At 35.9% G+C, this 20,514-nt stretch overlaps 1 protein-coding gene across 20 annotated transcripts in view; it reads left to right on the plus strand.

The window, feature by feature from the left end:
* Window positions 1-20,478, plus strand: part of kcnt1b (potassium sodium-activated channel subfamily T member 1b) — an 84,579-nt gene extending 64,101 nt beyond the window's left edge. For 6 of the 20 annotated variants that reach the window (XM_008417912.3, XM_008417917.3, XM_008417914.3 and 3 more), the window contains 16 exons: window positions 960-1,065; window positions 1,206-1,378; window positions 1,879-1,950; window positions 2,051-2,185; window positions 2,441-2,552; window positions 3,887-3,952; window positions 4,809-4,910; window positions 5,074-5,157; window positions 5,240-5,368; window positions 6,576-6,596; window positions 6,728-7,025; window positions 10,945-11,007; window positions 11,224-11,274; window positions 14,264-14,275; window positions 16,116-16,200; window positions 17,603-20,478. In XM_008417912.3, the coding sequence (XP_008416134.1) occupies window positions 960-1,065; window positions 1,206-1,378; window positions 1,879-1,950; window positions 2,051-2,185; window positions 2,441-2,552; window positions 3,887-3,952; window positions 4,809-4,910; window positions 5,074-5,157; window positions 5,240-5,368; window positions 6,576-6,596; window positions 6,728-7,025; window positions 10,945-11,007; window positions 11,224-11,274; window positions 14,264-14,275; window positions 16,116-16,200; window positions 17,603-17,726 (1,633 nt within the window). In that variant the 3' untranslated portion in view covers window positions 17,727-20,478. The remainder of the gene's footprint in view (window positions 1-959; window positions 1,066-1,205; window positions 1,379-1,878; window positions 1,951-2,050; window positions 2,186-2,440; window positions 2,553-3,886; window positions 3,953-4,808; window positions 4,911-5,073; window positions 5,158-5,239; window positions 5,369-6,575; window positions 6,597-6,727; window positions 7,026-10,944; window positions 11,008-11,223; window positions 11,275-14,263; window positions 14,276-16,115; window positions 16,201-17,602) is intronic. The other 14 variants (XM_008417930.3, XM_008417931.3, XM_008417936.3 and 11 more) reach the window with 10 other exon arrangements.
* The last annotated feature ends 36 nt before the right edge of the window (window positions 20,479-20,514 follow it).

Below are 20,514 nucleotides of genomic sequence, written 5' to 3' on the forward strand. Positions count from 1 at the left end.
GTCTTCTGAGCCTCTGACACTGCAGAGGCGCAGAGCTGGTGTTGAAACAAGAAAAAAGGTTGAAACAAGAAAAAAGTGCAGCGTGAAACTCAAGGTCCCACAGTGCCATCATGTGGCGATTAAGTGGCAACTGCATCTATATTAATGCTGGAAAGTCAAACTGGCAACTTAAGGAGATACTGGGGTAATGCATCACAAATTAAATGAAACAAATCAAGCTGCCACTTAAATGCAAATCGAAACAAGTCAAGTTGTTTTACTTTAACATGCATTTAAGGCTGCAAGTCATCAGTGAATGGATTTAAGCTGCAGCAGAATCTGATAAAAGGCTGGGAACCTGAAACTTTCTTCTGAAAACAGTTATTTATGGTAATAGATTTATTTTATTTTGAAACCAGATACCGGATGTCAAAACAAACCAAAATATTCTTTGCACAAGTTGAATAGCAAGAGGACATATTTATAACTCTCAAACTGGAACAATTTTTGTCACATTTCAACCACAAACCTCAATGTAATTTATCAGGATACATGGCTTTCAAATTATTTTTACAAATAAAAATCTGAAGGTTAATTTTGTTTTCACCCTAATTTATTCTTATCTCCTTTAATAAATCCTGTGTCATCTCAGATAGCCCACATCTTTGCTTCATGCCTTCCTCCTTTCTCTCTGCCCATTTCCTGTCCTAATGCTGCCAAAAAAAGGCAATTAGTGCCACAAAAACCATCAAAAAATGTAAGAATGTGGCGAAGGCTAACTTTCCAGCAGGACAACAACTCTTAAAGAAGAATGCTTTTTCTTGTCCCTTAACAACTAAGTTCTATTTCTGTCACATAAAAGTTGTTTATTTCACAAAATATGCCATAAATTGATAAAGATACTTTACAAGGCTTTGTATTTACGTTGTGTTTTAGCACAAGTTTCCATCACCTCTAAATTTCTGTTTCCTGTCTGTTAGCTTTGTGAAGGGCTACCCTCCAAACTCCCCCTACATCGGCAGCTCTCCAACTCTGTGCCACCTGCTGCCACAGAAAGCTCCGTTCTGCTGCCTTCGCCTCGATAAGGTGAAGCTGAAATGGCAGTGTAACATTTCCCTACATCCTGTCTCTCTCTTTCTTCCTTGTACTCATTACAGAGACAATAAGTAAGGTGATTTCTCTGCTAAAAGCCTGACGACTTCCTGCTGAACTCTGTCTCCACCCAGGGCTGCACACATAACAGCTTTGAGGATGCCAAGGCCTACGGCTTCAAGAATAAGCTGATTATAGTGTCTGCAGAGACGGCAGGAAATGGGCTCTATAACTTCATAGTTCCCCTGCGAGCTTATTATCGGCCCAGAAAGGAGCTCAACCCAATAGTGCTGCTACTGGACTATCCGTAAGACTCCTCAACTTCTGTTCCAGCCTCATGTGTGACTGTTTCACTCGTACAAAGATGCAGAACCAGTGGAAATGCTGTAATGGCATTAGGAACTAATGACTAGGCCTAATGACTTGTTAATTTGCAGTCATTTCAAAACAAACTTGAAAAGCATCTGTACATCCCCGAGTTTGTTTATGCAAACATCCATTCATTTTTTTTTTGATTAGTTCTTTTTCTGTTTACATTTTCTATCACTTTTGCCACAAAGCGAAAAAGAAAATCACAGAAATGTGGAGCCAGGAAATGTCTGGCTCTCATTGAATTTCCATTACCAGCTCATTTTTTAGCGAATCCTCCCACTGCTTTGCTCAATTAAATATTCATTCCACTTCCGTTTTGAGGGAAATTCTAGCAAATATTCCCATTCCTCATCAGCACGCAAATTTCAGGAAATCATTCAAATTGTTTCATAATCTGTCAGTGAGGTTTTGTTCCATAATTTCTGTTTCCTGCAGACCAGACAACCACTTCTTAGAGGCCATTTGCTGCTTTCCAATGGTTTACTTCATGGCTGGAACTATAGATAAGTAAGTGATCTGAAGTGTGACATGATGATTATTTGTTTTATTTGAAGCAGATAAGCAGTAATACCAGAATTCCTAAATGCTTGTTTCTCAAACGCATCAGTTTGGACAACCTGCTCCAGTGTGGAATCATCTATGCTGATAACTTGGTGGTTGTGGACAAGGAGAGCACCATGAGCGCTGAGGAAGACTACATGGCAGACGCCAAGACTATTGTCAATGTCCAGACAATGTTCAGGTAACAAAAGGAGAGGCTCGTTGTTTACAAATATTAACTCTGAAGCCTAATGCTTCAGCTCCAGATTCTGTCTCTTTTCACTAATTCAGATAACAAAATGAGTTTGTTTTAAACTTCCACTTAGCTGTGCAAGTACTATTTTATGTAGTAAAAGAATTAAAGACATCTATGGTTGTTCTGAATGGGCTTCTTCTGAGTACAAAGCTTTTATTTCCCTGAAAAAAGAGCCCTTCATCTTTCCTCTTCCTCACTCAGATTGTTCCCCAGCCTCAGCATCATCACGGAGCTCACACATCCGTCCAACATGAGGTTCATGCAGTTCAGAGCGAAGGACTGCTACTCCCTCGCTCTGTCCAAACTGGAGAAGGTTGGTGTTTCTAGACAGATCTTTAACTTAGAACATCCTTTTTTCTGTTTGACAGAGACAAAAACCTATTTTGCAGCTACTTGGTGAGCAAATATATAACATTATGGCACTATTATTTTTTTATTTTTTTATTTTTTACATGGTAGACCATATGTACCATTATGTCTTGACTAGTTTGCCTGTCAGAAAATGTAATAGTTTAAGTTTAAGTAATAGTTTTCCATCAGTCAGTAATATCTGTTTTGGAGCAAAACTTGTTCTATAAAAGCAGTCTGGTGTTAAATGAATAACACCAGACTGGAGCTTTTAAAGTAAAAAATAAAATAAATTTTAACATAAAACTTACACTGCACAAAGATAAAACAAATTCACCTGGTGATGCTTTGGTGAGTTACATAAACCATCTAAAAATTAGTTACTTTACATTCTTGCAACTTAGTTCAGTTGAGTTTATTTCAAACTTCTTGATCTGTTCCATTTTAAAAATGAAACAAGTTCAATTTACATCGGACTAAAAATGATCTTTTTGTCCAAATCCAGTTCAAATCACTTCAGTTGATTCCAGAACAATCCACACATTTAAATTGAGTTGGATCTAATTATATACTAAAATAAGTCTAATTGAGAAAGCTGAGCTGTTGTGTCAGAATTACAGTCCAATAATCCCTCATCCTGACCAAGTACATGGCGACAGTAGAGAGGAACCACCCCTCTTTAACAGGAATCTGTGTGCAAAGCTTTGTCAATATTCTGCTAATCTCAAACAACACAGTTTTGTAATCGCTGTGTTTCTAGTAAATAAGAAACTAGGTTTAAATCACATGTGAATAAGTGTATTCACTTGATAAGTCACTGAAAAACAAGCCAAAGGAAGGAGACACAGCTGAACAGAGACATTGACTACGGAAACTGTGGGTAAGAAAAACATTTTCTGTGGAGTCGTTTCTGTAAAACACTGAGATGACGACACCAGTTGGCCCCTCAGTGGCTCTATCTTTAAACGAGACACAACTAAACAAAGAAACTTTGGGCTACTTGTGCACAACAGGCCAAGAGTTTGGAAGCCAGATTCATTTTCCACAGATGTTTCATTGATTTACTTGGACCAAAATAAATTGCTATGAAAAGAGTCACTAATAGAATCTGTGTTTTGTTTATTTTCCAGTTATTTTTGCATGGACTTGGCTTTTTTCCATGTAGTTTTACTAATAATGGCATAACATATGCACGATATGCAAACTGTATTTTTAATTTTTAATTTTTATTTTTTTGCACTGACTGAGCATTCTTGTCAGGAATAAAACTAAGCCTCTTTTCTTTTAACATTCATTCAGCAATGGTCTGGTAACGTCAATTGTGGGAAATCGTGCATATCAATGAACGAAAAGTCTGAATATACAGTAAGTACATCCCACCTTTTTTTTAAAGAAAAAAAAGGTAATTGTGAAGAGAAGCTTAGAGGTGCTTCCAAAACTGCTTGCAAACTTTTGGCCTGTAGTGTATTCCATAGAATATTTGTCCATCCGATAGTTTCTTACCCTGCATCACCAAATAGTTATATCCAGGTTTTTTTTTTCCTTTATGTAAAGAATACTTATTCATTTTGTTAATGTTTTTCAAATATTTCACATAAAACTTAAAAAGTATTTAAACTTATTAAACCTAACAATTTAAGTCTAAAGTTGAGTCAAAACATTTTTCCCTTCAGCACTGCAAACACACAAAATCCTACAAAGTATTTTTGTCTAGTTTATACCCCAAATATTAGTTTTGTCTTATTCCCAGTGCACTAACTCATAAGAAACTTTTCACAAAGCTTGAGGAGCTGTTTGTTAGTCAATAATACCCAATATTGATTTTTTTTAAAAGTCCCACTGGCAGATTTTTGTTCTCAGATCATCTTTCTAAATTTTTTTGCCAAACGTTTTTGCCTAAAGCATCTTCAAAATAGTGACTATCATTAAAAGTTATTATTTTAAGAAGATGACAATATAACAAGACATTTTTCCCATGTTATAATAAAAAAAAACTTGTAGATTTTTATTTTTATTATTGATTTAAAACCAACTTAAATCTTGCTGAAAAGTTACTTATAGGTAATTTTTTTAGATATTTGCAGTAGAAACTTCACAAAAGTACTTGGTAATTTTTTGTGTTTTTACAGAGCATGCTGGTGCAAAATAAAATAACAACTGCTGAGTAAGCAGATTAAAATGTTTTCGTTTATACTTGGACATTTTTTCCCTCATCTTTCAGATTGAGCGCGATAAGGGCTCCAACCTGGCCTTCATGTTCCGGCTGCCGTTCGCTGCCGGCAGGGTGTTCAGCATCAGCATGCTCGACACGCTGCTGTACCAGGTGGGAAAGCAGACCTGCAGAGTTGACCTTTAGTCCTTTATAGAAAAGATTAAAATGATAACAGACCTGAGGCATGTACTGATCTGTTGCAGAGCCTAATTTCTCTTGCTGTACCGCCTCACGTAAACTATCCCACGGGGTTTTTCTTCTTCTCTTTTGACAGTCGTTTGTTAAGGATTACATGATTGCTATTACACGGCTTCTGCTCGGACTGGACACCACGCCCGGATCTGGCTACCTGTGTGTTGTACGTAACGAGACCTGTGAGTTTCAGTAGATAAAACGTGAGCGATATGAATCAACTCGATCGCTTTTTTCTCCGTCCTCAGATGAAAATCACGGAGGAAGATTTGTGGATCAGGACTTACGGCCGACTCTTCCAGAAATTTTGCTCTTCCAGTGCTGAAATTCCCATTGGGATCTACCGCACTGAGTCGCACATGTTCTCTACGTCGGAGGCAAGCAAAGTTTGATAGATCGCCTCATTTCAGATCCGGACCGACCCATGAAATCTGGCTTTATTTTCCATCTTATTTTTAAATCACAGAGTTTTATTTAAATAGGAGGAGTCTTAACTTTGGGTTATCTTTATTCTTTCTCACTGATTCTTTCTATTTGCATTATGTTTCTTGTTACTTTTGCTTTGCTCCACTTTATGTGGATTTTCTTACGTTGTTTGCTTCATTAGTTGTTGTATTAGATGAACCTTGCAAGTTGACAACAACTAATACAAAACAGTAGAGGGAAATTAACTTTTTGTCTGGTTAACTCTATTTATTTTGTGCTTCATTTTACAGTGATGAATTATTTAATTTAATTTCAAACAAATAAATTGGTTTCAGGTCATTTGACCCTTTTACCAATTCAGATATTAAAAGTTTGTACATCCCTACTGCAATGCCACAAGACATAAAAGTAATGGACAGATTTTTCAGTATTTTTACACCTTTAATTTTACACTTTCTATATAACTTTAAAATTTTTCCCCTTCAAATTTGTTTTTCAATTATATATCATATTAATAAGGATGTAAAATAGTTTTCATTTGGTACCTACAGTTTCACATATTGTTTTTTTCCTGCTGTTATTTTGTTCCCATAAGTAAATAATTGCAAATGAGTTTTTATTTTCATACTTAAGTATTTAAAAACATTTTAGAAATTAATGGTCTAATTTCATTTGATTGTGTAACATTTCATATAAACTTTATAGCCTATTATAAAATATGACAGATTATGACCTCTGATCAAACCAAATTAACTATAAGTGGAGGTTTTTTTTCATATCTCTTTACATTAGGTTATGTATACAATTTAGAAAATTACTTTAAATAATTGTTGTTGCCAAAGTGTGTATGAATTCACCCTCTAGTGCGTTAGGGTTCCCTGAAAAACTTGGGTACAAAATGACCAAAACAACTGAAATATGAATGAGTGAAGGAGTGAAACGACCGGCAGCCAATGTAATTGCTAATTTGAATTAAATGAATATCAACATTTCTATGGTTAATTTCCTACTGTGTAAGTGAATTTTGAAATAGTAAATATGCAATATTTACTATTTAACAAGCCGATTTTTAAGCTTCAATGATTTCCTTTGCTTTGAATGCTTCATCTTTCATTGCATCTTTCTTTGTCTGGATGTCTCCTTGGCTTTCTCTTTCAGAGGAAGGACAGTAATGTGCAGGTGAGTCTCTGTTTTGATAATCTACCTGGTTAGCAGAAGTAAGACAGAGAGAAAGATGTGCATCAGAGACAAATGTTTGTTGCTCTCAAAGTTTCATAGAAAGCTATTTCCGCTTCCGCCTGCTGCTGTAGTCTCAAGTGTCCATCAACGCCGAGCATCGGGAGGAGCATCAGGGCCGCGCCGGATCCTGGAAAGAGAAAACAGCCCACAGAAACTCCACCACGAGTGACCAATCAGAGCATCCGCTGCTGAGGAAGAAGAGCATGCAGTGGGCTCGGCGGCTGAGCAGGAAGAACGTCAAACCGGCGAGCAGAGCCGAGCGCATTTCGCAGCAGAGACTCAACCTGTACCGGCGCTCTGAGAGGCAGGAGCTGTCAGAGCTGGTCAAGAACCGGATGAAGCATCTGGGCCTCCCGACTGTGGGATACGGTGAGCGCCACTGTTTAAGGAATGCAAACATCAGACAATATTTATTGTGTAAAATATTTGAATACAGTTGTTGACAATTATTTGTGTTTATCTTCCTTCCATCCAATTGTGATGATCATTTCCTCTCAAAAATTATTAATGCAACTGTGAATGTTTGCTGCAGATTGGAGGGGTAGTTAAATAAATAATTAGAATTTTGGAGGCAGATGTAATGTAGTTGGTTGAATTTTTACTCAGTGAGCAAACTTTACACAGATTGACAAATTTAGCTCTGCAAATTGGTGAAATCTGGAAAAGAGTGAAGAAATTTTATGAAATATCTTAAGTGTAGTTTAATTTATTTTGTCTTGACAAAAATATAATTTATTCTGATTACAGTTGTACATCTACTGGTGCAAAACTGAGACTATTTAAAATGCAGGAACGACTTTAAAGGTCATTCCAGAGAAAGCTAGACATCAGATCTGCGTTTTGCATTTTTTTATCTTCCAGCCCAAATCTTATCTATATACAATTAACCTGATGAGTCCACAGTCTCAACCTTTACCTTATTTTCCTTTAGTCAAACGTCACAGCATGGTTTGTTCCCACCAAACTGATTCCAGTGCTAACATGGAGCTAAAACACTTTTACGCCTCTCAATCAATCAATCAATCAATCAATCAATCAATCAATCAATCAATCAATCAATCAATCAATCAATCAATCAATCAATCAATCAAATTTTATTTGTATAGCACATTTCAGCAGCAAGGCATTTCAAAGTGCTTTACATAATTAAAATAAAAACAGCATGTGACATTGAATATACAGTGAGAAAGAGAGAGATTTTTAAAAAAAAGATAAAACGTAAACAGTGAGAAAGAGAAATAAAAAGAAATTAATAAGTAAAGATAAAAACATTAGAGATTTTTAAAAAAGAAAAAACAAGCAAAGATTAAAAAGGTCAAAACATAAAAACATGGAAGACATCAAAACCCGCACGCTAACCCTAATTTAGTTATAAGCAACTCTAAACAGGTGAGTTTTAAGTTGAGATTTAAAGGCACCCAGTGTTTCAGCTGTTTTACAGTTTTCTGGAAGTTTGTTCCAAATCTGTGGTGCATAGAAACTGAATGCTGCTTCTCCTCGTTTGGTTCTGGTTCTGGGGATGCAGAGCAGACCAGAACCAGAAGATCTGAGGGGTCTAGACGGTTGGTACAACAATAACAGATCTTTAATGTATTGTGGTGCTAAACCGTTTAGTTTTATTAACTAACAACAGTATTTTGAAGTCTATTCTCTGAGCTACAGGGAGCCAGTGTAGGGACTTTAAAACTGGTGTTATGTGCTCTATCTTCCTGGTTTTTGTCAGAACCCGAGCAGCAGCTTCTGGATCAGCTGCAGCTGTTTGATTGATTTGTTAGTCAGACCTGTGAAGACGCTGTTGCAGTAATCAATGCGGCTAAAGATAAACGCATGGATGAGTTTCTCTGGATCGTACTGAGACATAAGTCCTCTAATCCTGGAGATGTTCTTCAGGTGATAGAAGGCCGACTTTGTGACTGTCTTAATGTGGCTCTGAAGGTTCAGGTCAGAGTCCATCACTACTCCCAGGTTTCGGGCCTGATCGCTGGTTTTAATTTTTGTAATAACTGAAGCTGCGCATTGATTCTGGTTCGCTCATCTTTAGGTCCAAAGATAATAACTTCAGTTTTGTTTCTGTTCAGCTGGAGAAAGTTTTGGCACATCCACAGATTGATCTGTTCTAAGCATCTATTCAGTGATTGGATGGGTTCAGAGTCTCACACACTACGGACTATCAGATTCTGTGGCGTAGGAAGACGCAACGCCATAGTAAACAAAGGCTCTAGCACTAATGTTGCACCAATGACCCAGGAGCATTACCTAATCTCACACTACACTGTGCTGTCTCAATTGATATAGATTCACTCACATCAGCATGTCGGATGCTTGAAACTAACAGTAACACATACTTTTCTATTAGTTATTGTACTACTTGTTGGTGAAAACAACAATAAAATTATAAATAATTTAAAAAGATGACGTATAAATAGACAGATAAACTGTCTTTCTGCATTGCAATCATCCACAAAAATTCAAAACTTGTACTGAAAGAGATGTCTGCTGTGATGAAAGCTGGTAAAAACCAGTGAGATCGGATTCAAGCACCATTCTTGTTTGGCAGTGGATTTGTTTTGGTGGAACAACCATAAAGAGGGTTTTCACAAGACTTGATGTTGACACAGACTTTTTCTCTGCAAAATTAACTCACTTTAAGTGATTTCACTTCATTTATAGAGGAATAATGTTAGTATGTCCCTTTTTTTGAGTTCATATGGTTAGTAAATTTTCTCTTTTGATGAAAAATGTGACATAAAGCCTTGAGAAGATCCATCTGAAACCAGGTCTCAGTATTGTTTGAATAAAAAAATATATAGTATCCTTCCATCAAAACACCCGTTGTATGGTAATAACATTAGAGTTTAAAGTAAACTTATAAAAGTTAGAAGAGTCTACAAGGTCTGAATGAATGCTTTGCCCACTGAGGCTCAACTCAACCAGTTAAATTATTCTGCTGTGGGATCAGCTGTGTTTAAAACTCCAATCTGTGCTACAGCTATTTGACCTCATCCCATTTCTCTCCATGGTGGATTTCATTAATTTCACTCAGTACCATGGTCCTTCAGAAAAATCCCATCTCCTTGGTAACCCTCATTAACATCCATGCAGCCATAATTCACACACATGCGATCACACAAACAAGTGAACCTGAGCAGATACTGCATGTTGATGCAGGAGCATTAAACTTTGAATGAGTAGCATTTTGCCTGCATCCTCCTCTTTTCAGTTTCATGTGTTTTCTTCTGCTTCATGCTTAAAATCAGAACCACTTTCCAGATGTGTTGCAGCTGCAAACCTTTGTGTTTAATGTGGATATAAGAAACACACACACCGTTTTAAAATGCAGTGTTTTTGTGATTTTTAAAAATTAAACCCTGATAAGTCATTTAAGAAATTTTTAGTGCAATTTTTTTTGTCCATTATCTTTCACTTAATATGGGTTTATTTTCTGCAATCAACTCTTTTGTTTAGTTTACTTTCAAAATTGTCCCAGAATTGCGGTAAACAACAATATTGTTGTTTTGAGGCCATTTTCAACTAACATAATGATGATGGCATCATAATGTAAGAACACATTCTCAAAGAGCATTGACTTTAAATTCTAATAATCATTTAACACTGGAACCGGAAGACAATTTACCGTAAATATCCAAAATAAATAAACAAAACACAAACAACAAATAAAATGAATAATAGAAACAGATATGTGGGGAAAACTGATACGTATTTGATCAGTTTTCATCTGGTCTTTTTCACCACTTATGGTGAAGAATCCAGTTTTAGTAAAATTATTGTTGATAAACTGTAGCGTCAGCTAAATATTTAAAATAGCAGAAAAATCCCAGTAGAATAACTAAAAAATATATATATAAGACTATAAAAGCTCAACTTCTTTATTACAGATGAACAGATGTTTCACCAAGCTAGTAATTTTGAGTTTATTCCAGCTTTTCTATTTTTCTCCTCTAAAAGTTTTGTTTGTTTTTCAGTTTTTCTGTCACAATAGAGTTGGAAAAGGTCCTAAATGATTCATCTTGGATGCTAAAATCACAAAAACTGGGCGTTGTACCAGGGATGTTTAAACCTCTGCTGCAGGATATTTAAAACGTAAAATCATCTGGAGGTGTTTCCATACACACAGCGATGCATGAGCTCCTTGCTTTGCTCTCACGTGTCACCAAAAAAAGTTTCCAAAGCTTTCACTGCCTGCCTGATCTTTTTGTTTTATTCCTTCTTCTTTTTGTTTTTCCCCTTCTTTCTCTGACTCCTCTGTCTCCCCTCTCTTGGCTTGTAGAGGATGTTTCTAATCTCACTGCGAGTGATGTCATGAATCGAGTAAATCTAGGATATTTGCAAGGTAATTTATGTCATTCATAACCCTTTTTTTTTTAACAAAGTGACTGCTTATCCAAGGTGAAGAAAGGAATTTGTCCTTTCGCCAGCATCCAGTAAAAACCAGTGCTTTGAGTTATTAAAGAGATTATCAAATAGGTTTGTATTGTTACACATCTAATTATGTTAATGACAAAAAGAAATGAGGACGTTGAAGTTAACAGTGAATACCGTTGCTTAGAGTTGCAGGATATTTCAGAGCAGCCGTATACAGAGGGGACAAGGCCGTCAGGTTAGCTGGTTGATCACAATACTGCAACTTCTCTGCATGAGTGTGTGTGTGTGTGCGTGTGTGTGTGTGTTTCTCTGTGTGTGTGTGTTTCCTGCCAGGATGAGTGTTAAATCAGGAGTCAGCCTCTCACTCTCCTGTCTCTCTCTCTCTGTCTCTCTGTCTATCTGGTCTTTGCTGCATTGTGTTCCTGTGAGGTGACGTCCCAAATGGCTAGAGTCCTGCAGGGCATCAGAGTTTGGCTTAAAGAGTGGAGTGGAGTGCATTATGTCTGTGGATGGAAGGTTAGACTCAGAACCCAAATTTCGTCTAAACGTAGAGGAGGAAATGACGTTCTGCTCTGCACCGTAGCGTCCCGTTATCTCCAGCCTGTTTCTTTCTGAAGTTTCTTTCTCGGAGTGAATTATAGCTCTATACCATGGTCATTATCCCCCAGAGTTTTGTAAGCTGGTGCCGCAGAGCATTTCGCTGAAATGTTAAATCTGCTGCAGGAAAATCACAGAAAGAAACTGAAAACACTTCATGAACACAAAATCTTATTACGGTTTAGTTTCTAGTGCGAATACGTTATTGCACGTGAAATCTGACAAAACTAACTTTTCAGCAAGATATAGGAGATTGTTTTAAGTAAATAATTGTACCTAAAGGGGCTGAGAACCATTCGTGGGGAGCCCACAGCCTCAAAGACTGAATCACCAACTTAATATTGATGAAAAAGAACTAGTTTCACTGGCTGATTATTTAAATTTTAACATTTGAAGAATTTTTAACATGATTATAAGTGAGAATCTTCCTGTGGAACTACAACTTTTTATCAATATTTTGGAAATATTTATTTAAAACAAGATCTCTTATTTTTTGCTGAAAAGTTACTTGTTAGTTTTGTCTTATTTAAAGTCCATTAAGATACTAAACCAAAATTACTTGGTATTTGTTTTACCTTGTATTTGAAATTCATCAAACTGATTTAGGAAGAGACGTGTTTTTAAGTTCTGGCAGCTCATTAATCTTTAAAGTGTTATAACTTCAACATGCAATTTAAACAATTTTTCCACATTAGGTAAGATAACTGCTCTGAGGTACACATTTCTGTATTTTCATTATCAAGTTAAAATAACTTCTTATTTTAATTTTTGAAGAATTTAAATCTTTGAACAAATATCATTTAATGCATTTGAAATAAAATAAATAAATAAACTCAATTTTATTAAACATCACAATAAATTCTGCTTTGAAACTTTTAGTTTGAACTGGGCTTAAAGACGCTCTGCTGCTGACAGTTTTAAAATGTATATTAGCCTTAAAAACACACAAGAGGCATGTTAAAGTAACTAACTCACACATGATAGAAAACATGCTATTAACAAAAAGCTAACACAACTTACTACTGGATGTTTATCTTTCACAAACTCACACATTTAAGTTCAAAATCTAAAACTTTCTTTGACTTATAGAGTAGAAGTTAGTAGATACAGCTGAATGTGTCTCAAATGTTTTACAGTGTAGTATCCATCATTGTTGGATCAATAAATATCGACAAACTGTCGGTAAGAAGCTGCTGGCCATGGTATATAACCCTTATCTAATCCTCTGAGGATTGTGTCATTATGTGTGGATTAGAAGAGAAACTAACAAAAACACAAAATCTTTCCAAATGTTTTTGTTTTAGTTTCTAGTGGAAATGTTTGACACTTGAAATGAGACAAAACTAACTTTTCAGGAAGAAATATGAGCTTGTTTTACATTAGTAATTTCTTAATATTTATGAAAAATTACTAGCTCAACTGGCAGATAATTTCACTTAAAATATGAGGGAAAAATATTTTGTTGTAAGTGAAATAATCTGCTAGAGGAAATATGACTTTTCATCACTATTAAGGAACTATAATGTCCATAAGACAGTCCTGAGTTCGACTCCCGTCCTCAGTCCCTTTGCTGCACATCTTCCCCTCCGCCTCTTCCTGTCAGATTCCTGTCAAATAAAGGCCACTAGATTAAAAAATATTGTAAAAAATACAGCATTTGAATAAAATTAAAGTGGTATGTACTTTTTGCGACAGTAAATTATCCTTCCACTGAAGCACAGCCAGTTTATAGTTAACATTTCTAAATTACATTTGAACCAAATGACTTCTTTTATAATATTCAAACCTTTCTGAATATTGTCACTTTTCTAAAATAATAGCTTAAGTTATTTTTGTCAAAAGTGATTTTTCCAAAACGAAATTCCTTTTGGCAAAAAAAATGACTTGGGGGTTATTTTAGGAAAGTGACGATGTGAAAACTGAGACAATAAAACATTTTCTTAAACATTTTTTGAAAATTTTCATCTTTACATTCAAGTTGATCACAGCGATTAATCGTAGAATGTGATTAATCTGATTATATCTTTTAATCGATTGACAGCAAGCTCTTATATCGTTCTGAAAAGTCACTTGTAAGTTATTTTTTATCTCATTTCAAGTCTGCTGAGATATTTGCATTAGAAACTCAACCCAAAACTCTCGGTAAGATTTAGTTGGGGGGTTTTTTTGCAGTGTGAACAAACGTTAGAGTCAGTGAGTGGATCAAACCTGACCTCTTCCACTCTCACACTCCCGATGTGTTCTGCTTCACTCTCAGTCTGGTTTGAGTCGCTCTGCGTTTGGTCCGGTCTGGCGGATGCTGCTGGAGCATGTCCTCTGTGTCTGTGGGCTTGTCGCCTGTCACCTCCGGGGCTTCAGCGGGGGAAGCTGCGTGTGCTGTCCTGTGGCATGGCCCCACCATCCTGCTGCGCCCGTGTGGAATGCGCAGGACGTGCAGCGAATGCGATGGAGGGGTGGGGGTTATATCTGTGGCGGACTCTGTCTGCATGTTGGCACCGTTCTGACGCTGCGCATGGTGGTTCTGTTCGGGTCAGCGGGCAGCATGTGGGCCTCCCCTTGTTCGACAGAGTGGCCTGTCAGTAACGGTTAGCCCTTCTCTCTTTCCCACCCCGCCTGGCTTTGTAAAGGGCCACAAGCAGGTGGGTGATGGAGACACACGCGCCCTCCTTTCCCTTCCTCCGTCCATCACAGAGCGCAGTAGGAACCACAAGCAGGGAGCACAGCACCAGCACACCTGAACACAACACACCGACAGGAACACTGAGAGACCTTCAGTCCCTGATTTAATGAAACCTGTTCATTTTGCTCAATCTGGATGTTTAATTAAAGTTCGCCAAGAATATTTAATGCTTGAAGATGTAGTTGATTTACAAACCTCACATGGTTCCTTTTAAGTAATTTGTACAAGAGAGGATTAGGACCACTGAGAAAAAAAAATTCTTAGTCAGAATTCTTAAATAAAAGTCCAAAATTTGAGGAAAAGTCAGAATTATGAAATTAAAGTCAAAATTCCAAGAAACAAGTTAGAATTCTGAAAAAAAGCAACAATTGTGAAATAAAGATCAGAATTCTGAGGAAAATTTTGAAATATTCCAAAATATAAGGCAGAATTAAAGTTAGAAATGTGAGAAAAAAGTTCTAATTTCAAGAAAAAAGTTTTTTTTTTAATCTGAAAATAAAGTCAAAATTTTGAAATTAAAGTGAGATTTCTTGTTCAGTGGCCCTGATCCTAAATTCAATCAAATTCTCATCAGGCAGAGGTAAACCTACATAAATATTTGGTTTCCTTCTTTCTTCTGCTGCTGCTCGTCATCAGCAGATGCAGCTGACAAATTCACTCTTAGAAAATCCCAACCTGTCCCTACAAAAACCTTAGTAATGTTTTAGAACAATTTATCTTTCGTTTTTAGATTACATTTGTCCAACTCAAGAGGGCAACACAAGCGTTGTGTTTTTAAAGTTCATTTTATTTATCAAATTAAAGCTTTTTCTTGTATCTGTGCTTCTACATTACAACAATATGACTTTAAGAAGTGCTCATTGAATAAAGACGGCTATTTAGTCATATTTTAACATTTGTTAATGTTAATGTTAATTTTTTATCAATACTTTCACCAACAACCGGTCCAAAATGAAAATGAGTTTTTCACCCTGATTTAGATTAAACTTTTCACTTTGGAGTCGACTGGGTGAAATTAAAGACGAACACTGCCACCATCCTGCAGCTTGGAAGAACTGCAATCTATTACACACTGATTTTGTGTAAAACATGGTGGAGGCGGTGTCATGGTTTGGTTCTTATTTAATCTGATAAAACACATTATGAGTCTGAAACCTCTTCTACACATTATTCAGAGATTAAAATCTCTAACTTCAGAAATCTTGGATAGATTTTCTCTCAGATTTGTGATTTTTCCTTATAGATATAATTGATCTCAGGTTGTGTAAAAACTTGACATTCAGATTAAGCTTAAAGAAAGTTTCATCACCAGAAGCTTTCAAATGTTTCAATGGAAATTTTAAGCTGAATTTGTTTAGCAGAATTGTAACACATTATCTCCATTTTTCCACTGCTATAAATAAAAGACTGATGATACCAAACTAATTATTATATTCACATAATCATATAAACCAGTTCTTATTCATTCATTTCATAGATGTAAGATTTTCTGTTTATTCTTTGCAGCAGTTATTCTACAGCATAAGGCATATGTCATGTATCATTATTCTCTAAATTAAAATACAGATAACGACTAACGTCTGCGTATAAACACTAAATAATAAAAGAACTAGAAAATGCATTCTAGATGTTAAACTCAAATGACTTTTTCTCTTCAGTGTCAGTTGCAGACTTTTACTCTGAAGTGAGGTTTTCAGAGCGTCAGAGTTTAGAGGCCGTGTGTTTTGGCTGGTCCACTGGAGGAGGATGAGGGAGGGCTGCAGAGCGGCTCTCAAGGCCTCTTTTGTCTCTTTTTACAGACGAGATGAACGACCACCAGAACACGCTGTCCTACGTTCTCATCAATCCTCCTCCGGACACCATGCTGGAGATCAACGACATCGTGTAATGACGCCGCTTCCTGTCTGTCAGGCAGCTTTGGTTGCATTTCTTCTGGTTTTACCGCCATACGGGAGTCTGCAGCATCAATCTCAAATCATTATCAGGATTTCTGCTGGACACAGGGAAATAAAAATAAAAAAAATCATAAAAGCAAAATAATAAAACATCAGTTAAAATTTTTTCGTCAGATTTTTCTCACATTTCACGTTTTCAGACTTATCCATGTTGTACACTGCAAAAAAAATAAATCTTCCAAAGCATTTTTTTCTATATTATAATGCAAATATCTGAGTACGCTTAAAATATATACTTCCTTAATATTGATAAAAGCTACTGGCTGATTATTTTATGTGTAACATGGAGGAAATGTCTTCTTGTAGGTGAAATAATCTGCCAGTTGAACTAGTTATTTTGCATCAATATTAAGAAATTACTGACTTAAAGCGAACAAACAAAAGATACTTCTGTGCTTCTCTTTTAGGTAGAGAAGTCCAGAGAAATCAACTATTAGCCATCAGAATATTTTCAACTTGACCTGCTCACTGCAAAAACACAAAATCTTACCAAGTAAAATCTAGTTTCTAGTGCAAATATCTTCAAATAAGACAAAACTGAGCGAGATATAGAGGCTTATTTTAAGTAATTCCTTAAAATTGATATGAACAAGTTTCATTAGTAGATTACTTAATTTGTAACAACAGAAAATATCTTGTTATAAGTGAAATAATCTAGTACTTAATTTACTTAAAACAAGCTCCTATTTCTTGCTAAAACATTTACTTGTAAGTTAGTTTTGTCTTATTTTAAGTCTAATAAGATGTTTTTACTAAAAACTACACAAAAATGCTAGATGAGATTTTGTGGTTTTGCAGTGTATTCTTTGAGACATAAACCAAAAAAAAATGACTTAAATTCAAATTAGTTTGAACTTGGCTTAAAGAAAATGCAAAAATTAAAATTTTTCATTTTGCATAAGTTAAAGATAACTCTTTCATAGACTTTAGTGGATATGTTTTGCTCCTCTGAAAGGATGTTTAGGTTATTAATTCTGTCTGACATATTTATTAATGTGAGGTTATTAAGGTATCTTTATGTTTTCAGCATGAGACAAACATTAAGATGAAAATTAGTAAATGTACAAAACATATCATCGTACATAGAAACCTGTATCATACTGAAAAATTACGTGTAAATTAGTTATATTTCATGTATACTCATAAATTTGCACTAGAAACTAGACAAAAATATACTTGTGTTTTTGCACTGATTCTGGTTGCTGGCTGATTTTATTGTTAGCTTCTGTATGAATGTTAGTTAGCAGGTGTTAAGCAGCAGGAGGTTGCATAATATTTTAATCTTCTTAGAGAAATGATGAAGAATAATGTGGATGATTTTGTCCTTACAGGTACATTATTCGCTCTGACCCTCTGGCTCACATGCCAGAGGACTCACAGATGGGACAGGCGGCCCGAAACACCAAGAACCAACAGGACTTTGGCGCACAGTCAAGAAGTGAGACTCACCTTTAAAAGCTTTGAGTCTTTTAAATAGATCTCATATACCTCGCACAAACGAAGGCCTGACAGTGGCGGTGAGGAGGTGTTCATAGTGAATGTGCATTAAGTGTCTCTCGGCCTGAGACCAGAGATTAGCCACATCCTAAAAGACGGCCCTGAGATTCCCGTTTTCGTCAGAGCTGCCATTGGAGGATGCATGAAGAGTGCCTAGTCATCACTTCCCCTCACAAAACTCCCTGCAAACGAGAACCTGAGCGCTGCTTCCTCTGTCCAGCCCGACCGCAGAGATCTGAAGGGTTGTTGGACGTGATCGGATGATTAAAGCCGGTTTCTGTGCCGATAGGTAAAATAATTTCATTTCATGTTTTGCTCAGGTGGGGGGAAGCTGCCCTTGTGCCACTACCGGCTTTTTGCCAATTTCTTCGCCTGTTTCTGCTTATAATTAGAAACTAACTGAAAACCATTCACATCCGACAACTTAAACATCACAGTTTGCTTTTGAAGAGAGCTGATGATTGGGTTGGTTTTCTACATTTTCAAGTATTACCAGGAAATTAAGGTACATGTGCAATTTTCTTCTTTTATTATGTCACTTTCATTTATTCTTGTGAATTTTTTGTCATTGTTTTAAATTTATTACGTGCTTACACCAGTTGCACCTTTATTAGCCAAGTTAGCATTTATCTCTGTAATTCTGTCAGTTGTTGAAAAATGAACATTGTTAAATTATTTCCCTGTTAGAAATCATGACAGCTCCACATTATATGAAGTTTTGTTTATTTATTTGTAAATACTGTTATTACTGTGCCATTTTTGTATTTATTTTTGTGACACCAATGTTTTTCCTTTTTTGTATCATTTTCAAACCTGACTGCAACATCTGCTGCTGCTGCCGTGCAAAAAGTAAACGTACAGAAGAAAGAACATATAGTTCAGGAAATACATATTTTTAAGGAGGCTAATATATAAAATTATGCCTGGTCAGTGCCAAATTGAACCACTGTTGATTATAATACTTGCTATTTAAATCAAATCTGATTTGCTTGTTAGAAAAAAAATAATTTAATGGAGGTGGACTGGAAAAAATAAAATCAAAAAATTCTGACTTTATTTATTTTAATCCCAGAATTCTGAGTTTAATCCTAGAATTTGAAGAAAAAGTCAGAATTTTGACTTTTTCTGTAGTGGCCCTAATCTATTTCCAAAGATTTTTTTTTTCAAAAACTTAAATTAGAATTAATTATTTTTATTATTTATTGTGTTTTTCATCCATATCATGGCTAAAGTTGAAAGTTATACTGACTTAAAAAATGTTTTATTGGTCTATGAGAGTTTTAGACAGGAAAGTTAGATGTGAGAAGTGGAAGACGACATGAGTTCTGCTTTCCCCCTGCTCCTCCACAGCACTATGAAATACTGACATTTTAAAATATTTAGGGAGAATTTATTTATTTATTTGCAACATTGAATTATCAATGATTGAATTAAATTATCAAACCATTAGCTCAGCTAACTTTAGCGTGAGGTTTTAGTTACTGAGCGTGAATAGCCAGACTGTACACAACATGCTAACTTCAGTGAACTGGTTGGCATGTAATTTTTGTACATCTGAAAAACAGCAAATACTTTTTCCCTGCACTGTAAATCATATAAATATATAAAGTTACAACTATAGCTGTTTCAGATAGATGATTAGTGGAACAGTCTTTTTTTTCTGTTTTTGAAAACTTAAAACCCGATTTGACAAAAAAAACATCTGAGCTATAAAATCATTTTTCATTGTGAACGACTAGCACGCTTCAAATGGCCTTGTTCTGCACAGCAGGATATTTTTGCACAGGTGTTCGCAAACATAATCAAGTGTTTGTCATACATTTTTAGATTTTGAAAACCAAGTGATGTGGTTTGTGTACACTACAGTTTCAGTATTTATGCCCAAGTCATTAATTTTCATCTGTATCTTGGGTTTAATCACTATAAATATGAATTGTAGACATGGCTTTGTAGCCATGAAAAGTAAAAAGGACTTGAACTATTTTTGCACTAAGCTCTGTGGCGACGTGCGGAGCGTGACAGCATGACCCTTTAATTTGAATCTGTAGAACATGGACAATATTTACCGGCAAAGCAAAGACCCATCATGCATTCATTAGCATGACTTCAGATGTTTGCAGATTTTAATTTTAGGTATGCTGTTCTTATTTCTCATTGCAAGCTATCCTAAAGTGATAGAGAAGGGATTGTTTTCTTTAATGGTCCAGAAATCGTGTTTCACAGAGTCAGAAGTAACGGTTCAGTGAAAGCGACTGTGATGGAGGATGCAACCACTAATTTAACACCTTACAGGATCCTCACAACAAACCTTTATGGCACTGAAGGACTTCACTTGATGTCTTCTGATGTCCGGACTCAACACACGGGGCATGTTATCTCTTAAAAGCATGTTTTGATATAAAAAGCTTGCCAAGAACGAAACATTTCCTACCGTTAGCAGGACAGTTAGAGTGGCAGCCTGTCGCTAGATTAAAAAAAAAAACCACAACTGAATCAACTGCTTGCAAGTTGGAGCCATTATTTGATACTCTGTATTTATATGAATGGAACGTGCATGTTGTCTAGATGTTATCAAAAGCCAATGTATTATGTTTACCTCCACTTTGTTTTTGATTCATTGTCAAACAGAGGATGATCCATTTTGTACTATTTCTTATGAGAAGTGCACATACAGATACGAACAAATAAATGCTGCATGCAGCCAAATCCACCGACTGGAATATGGTTTTTTTTGACCTCACTCCGA

This window comes from Poecilia reticulata, chromosome 9 (genome assembly GCF_904066995.2).
Source record: "Poecilia reticulata chromosome 9, P_reticulata-male-v2, whole genome shotgun sequence".
Lineage (NCBI taxonomy): Eukaryota > Metazoa > Chordata > Actinopteri > Cyprinodontiformes > Poeciliidae > Poecilia > Poecilia reticulata.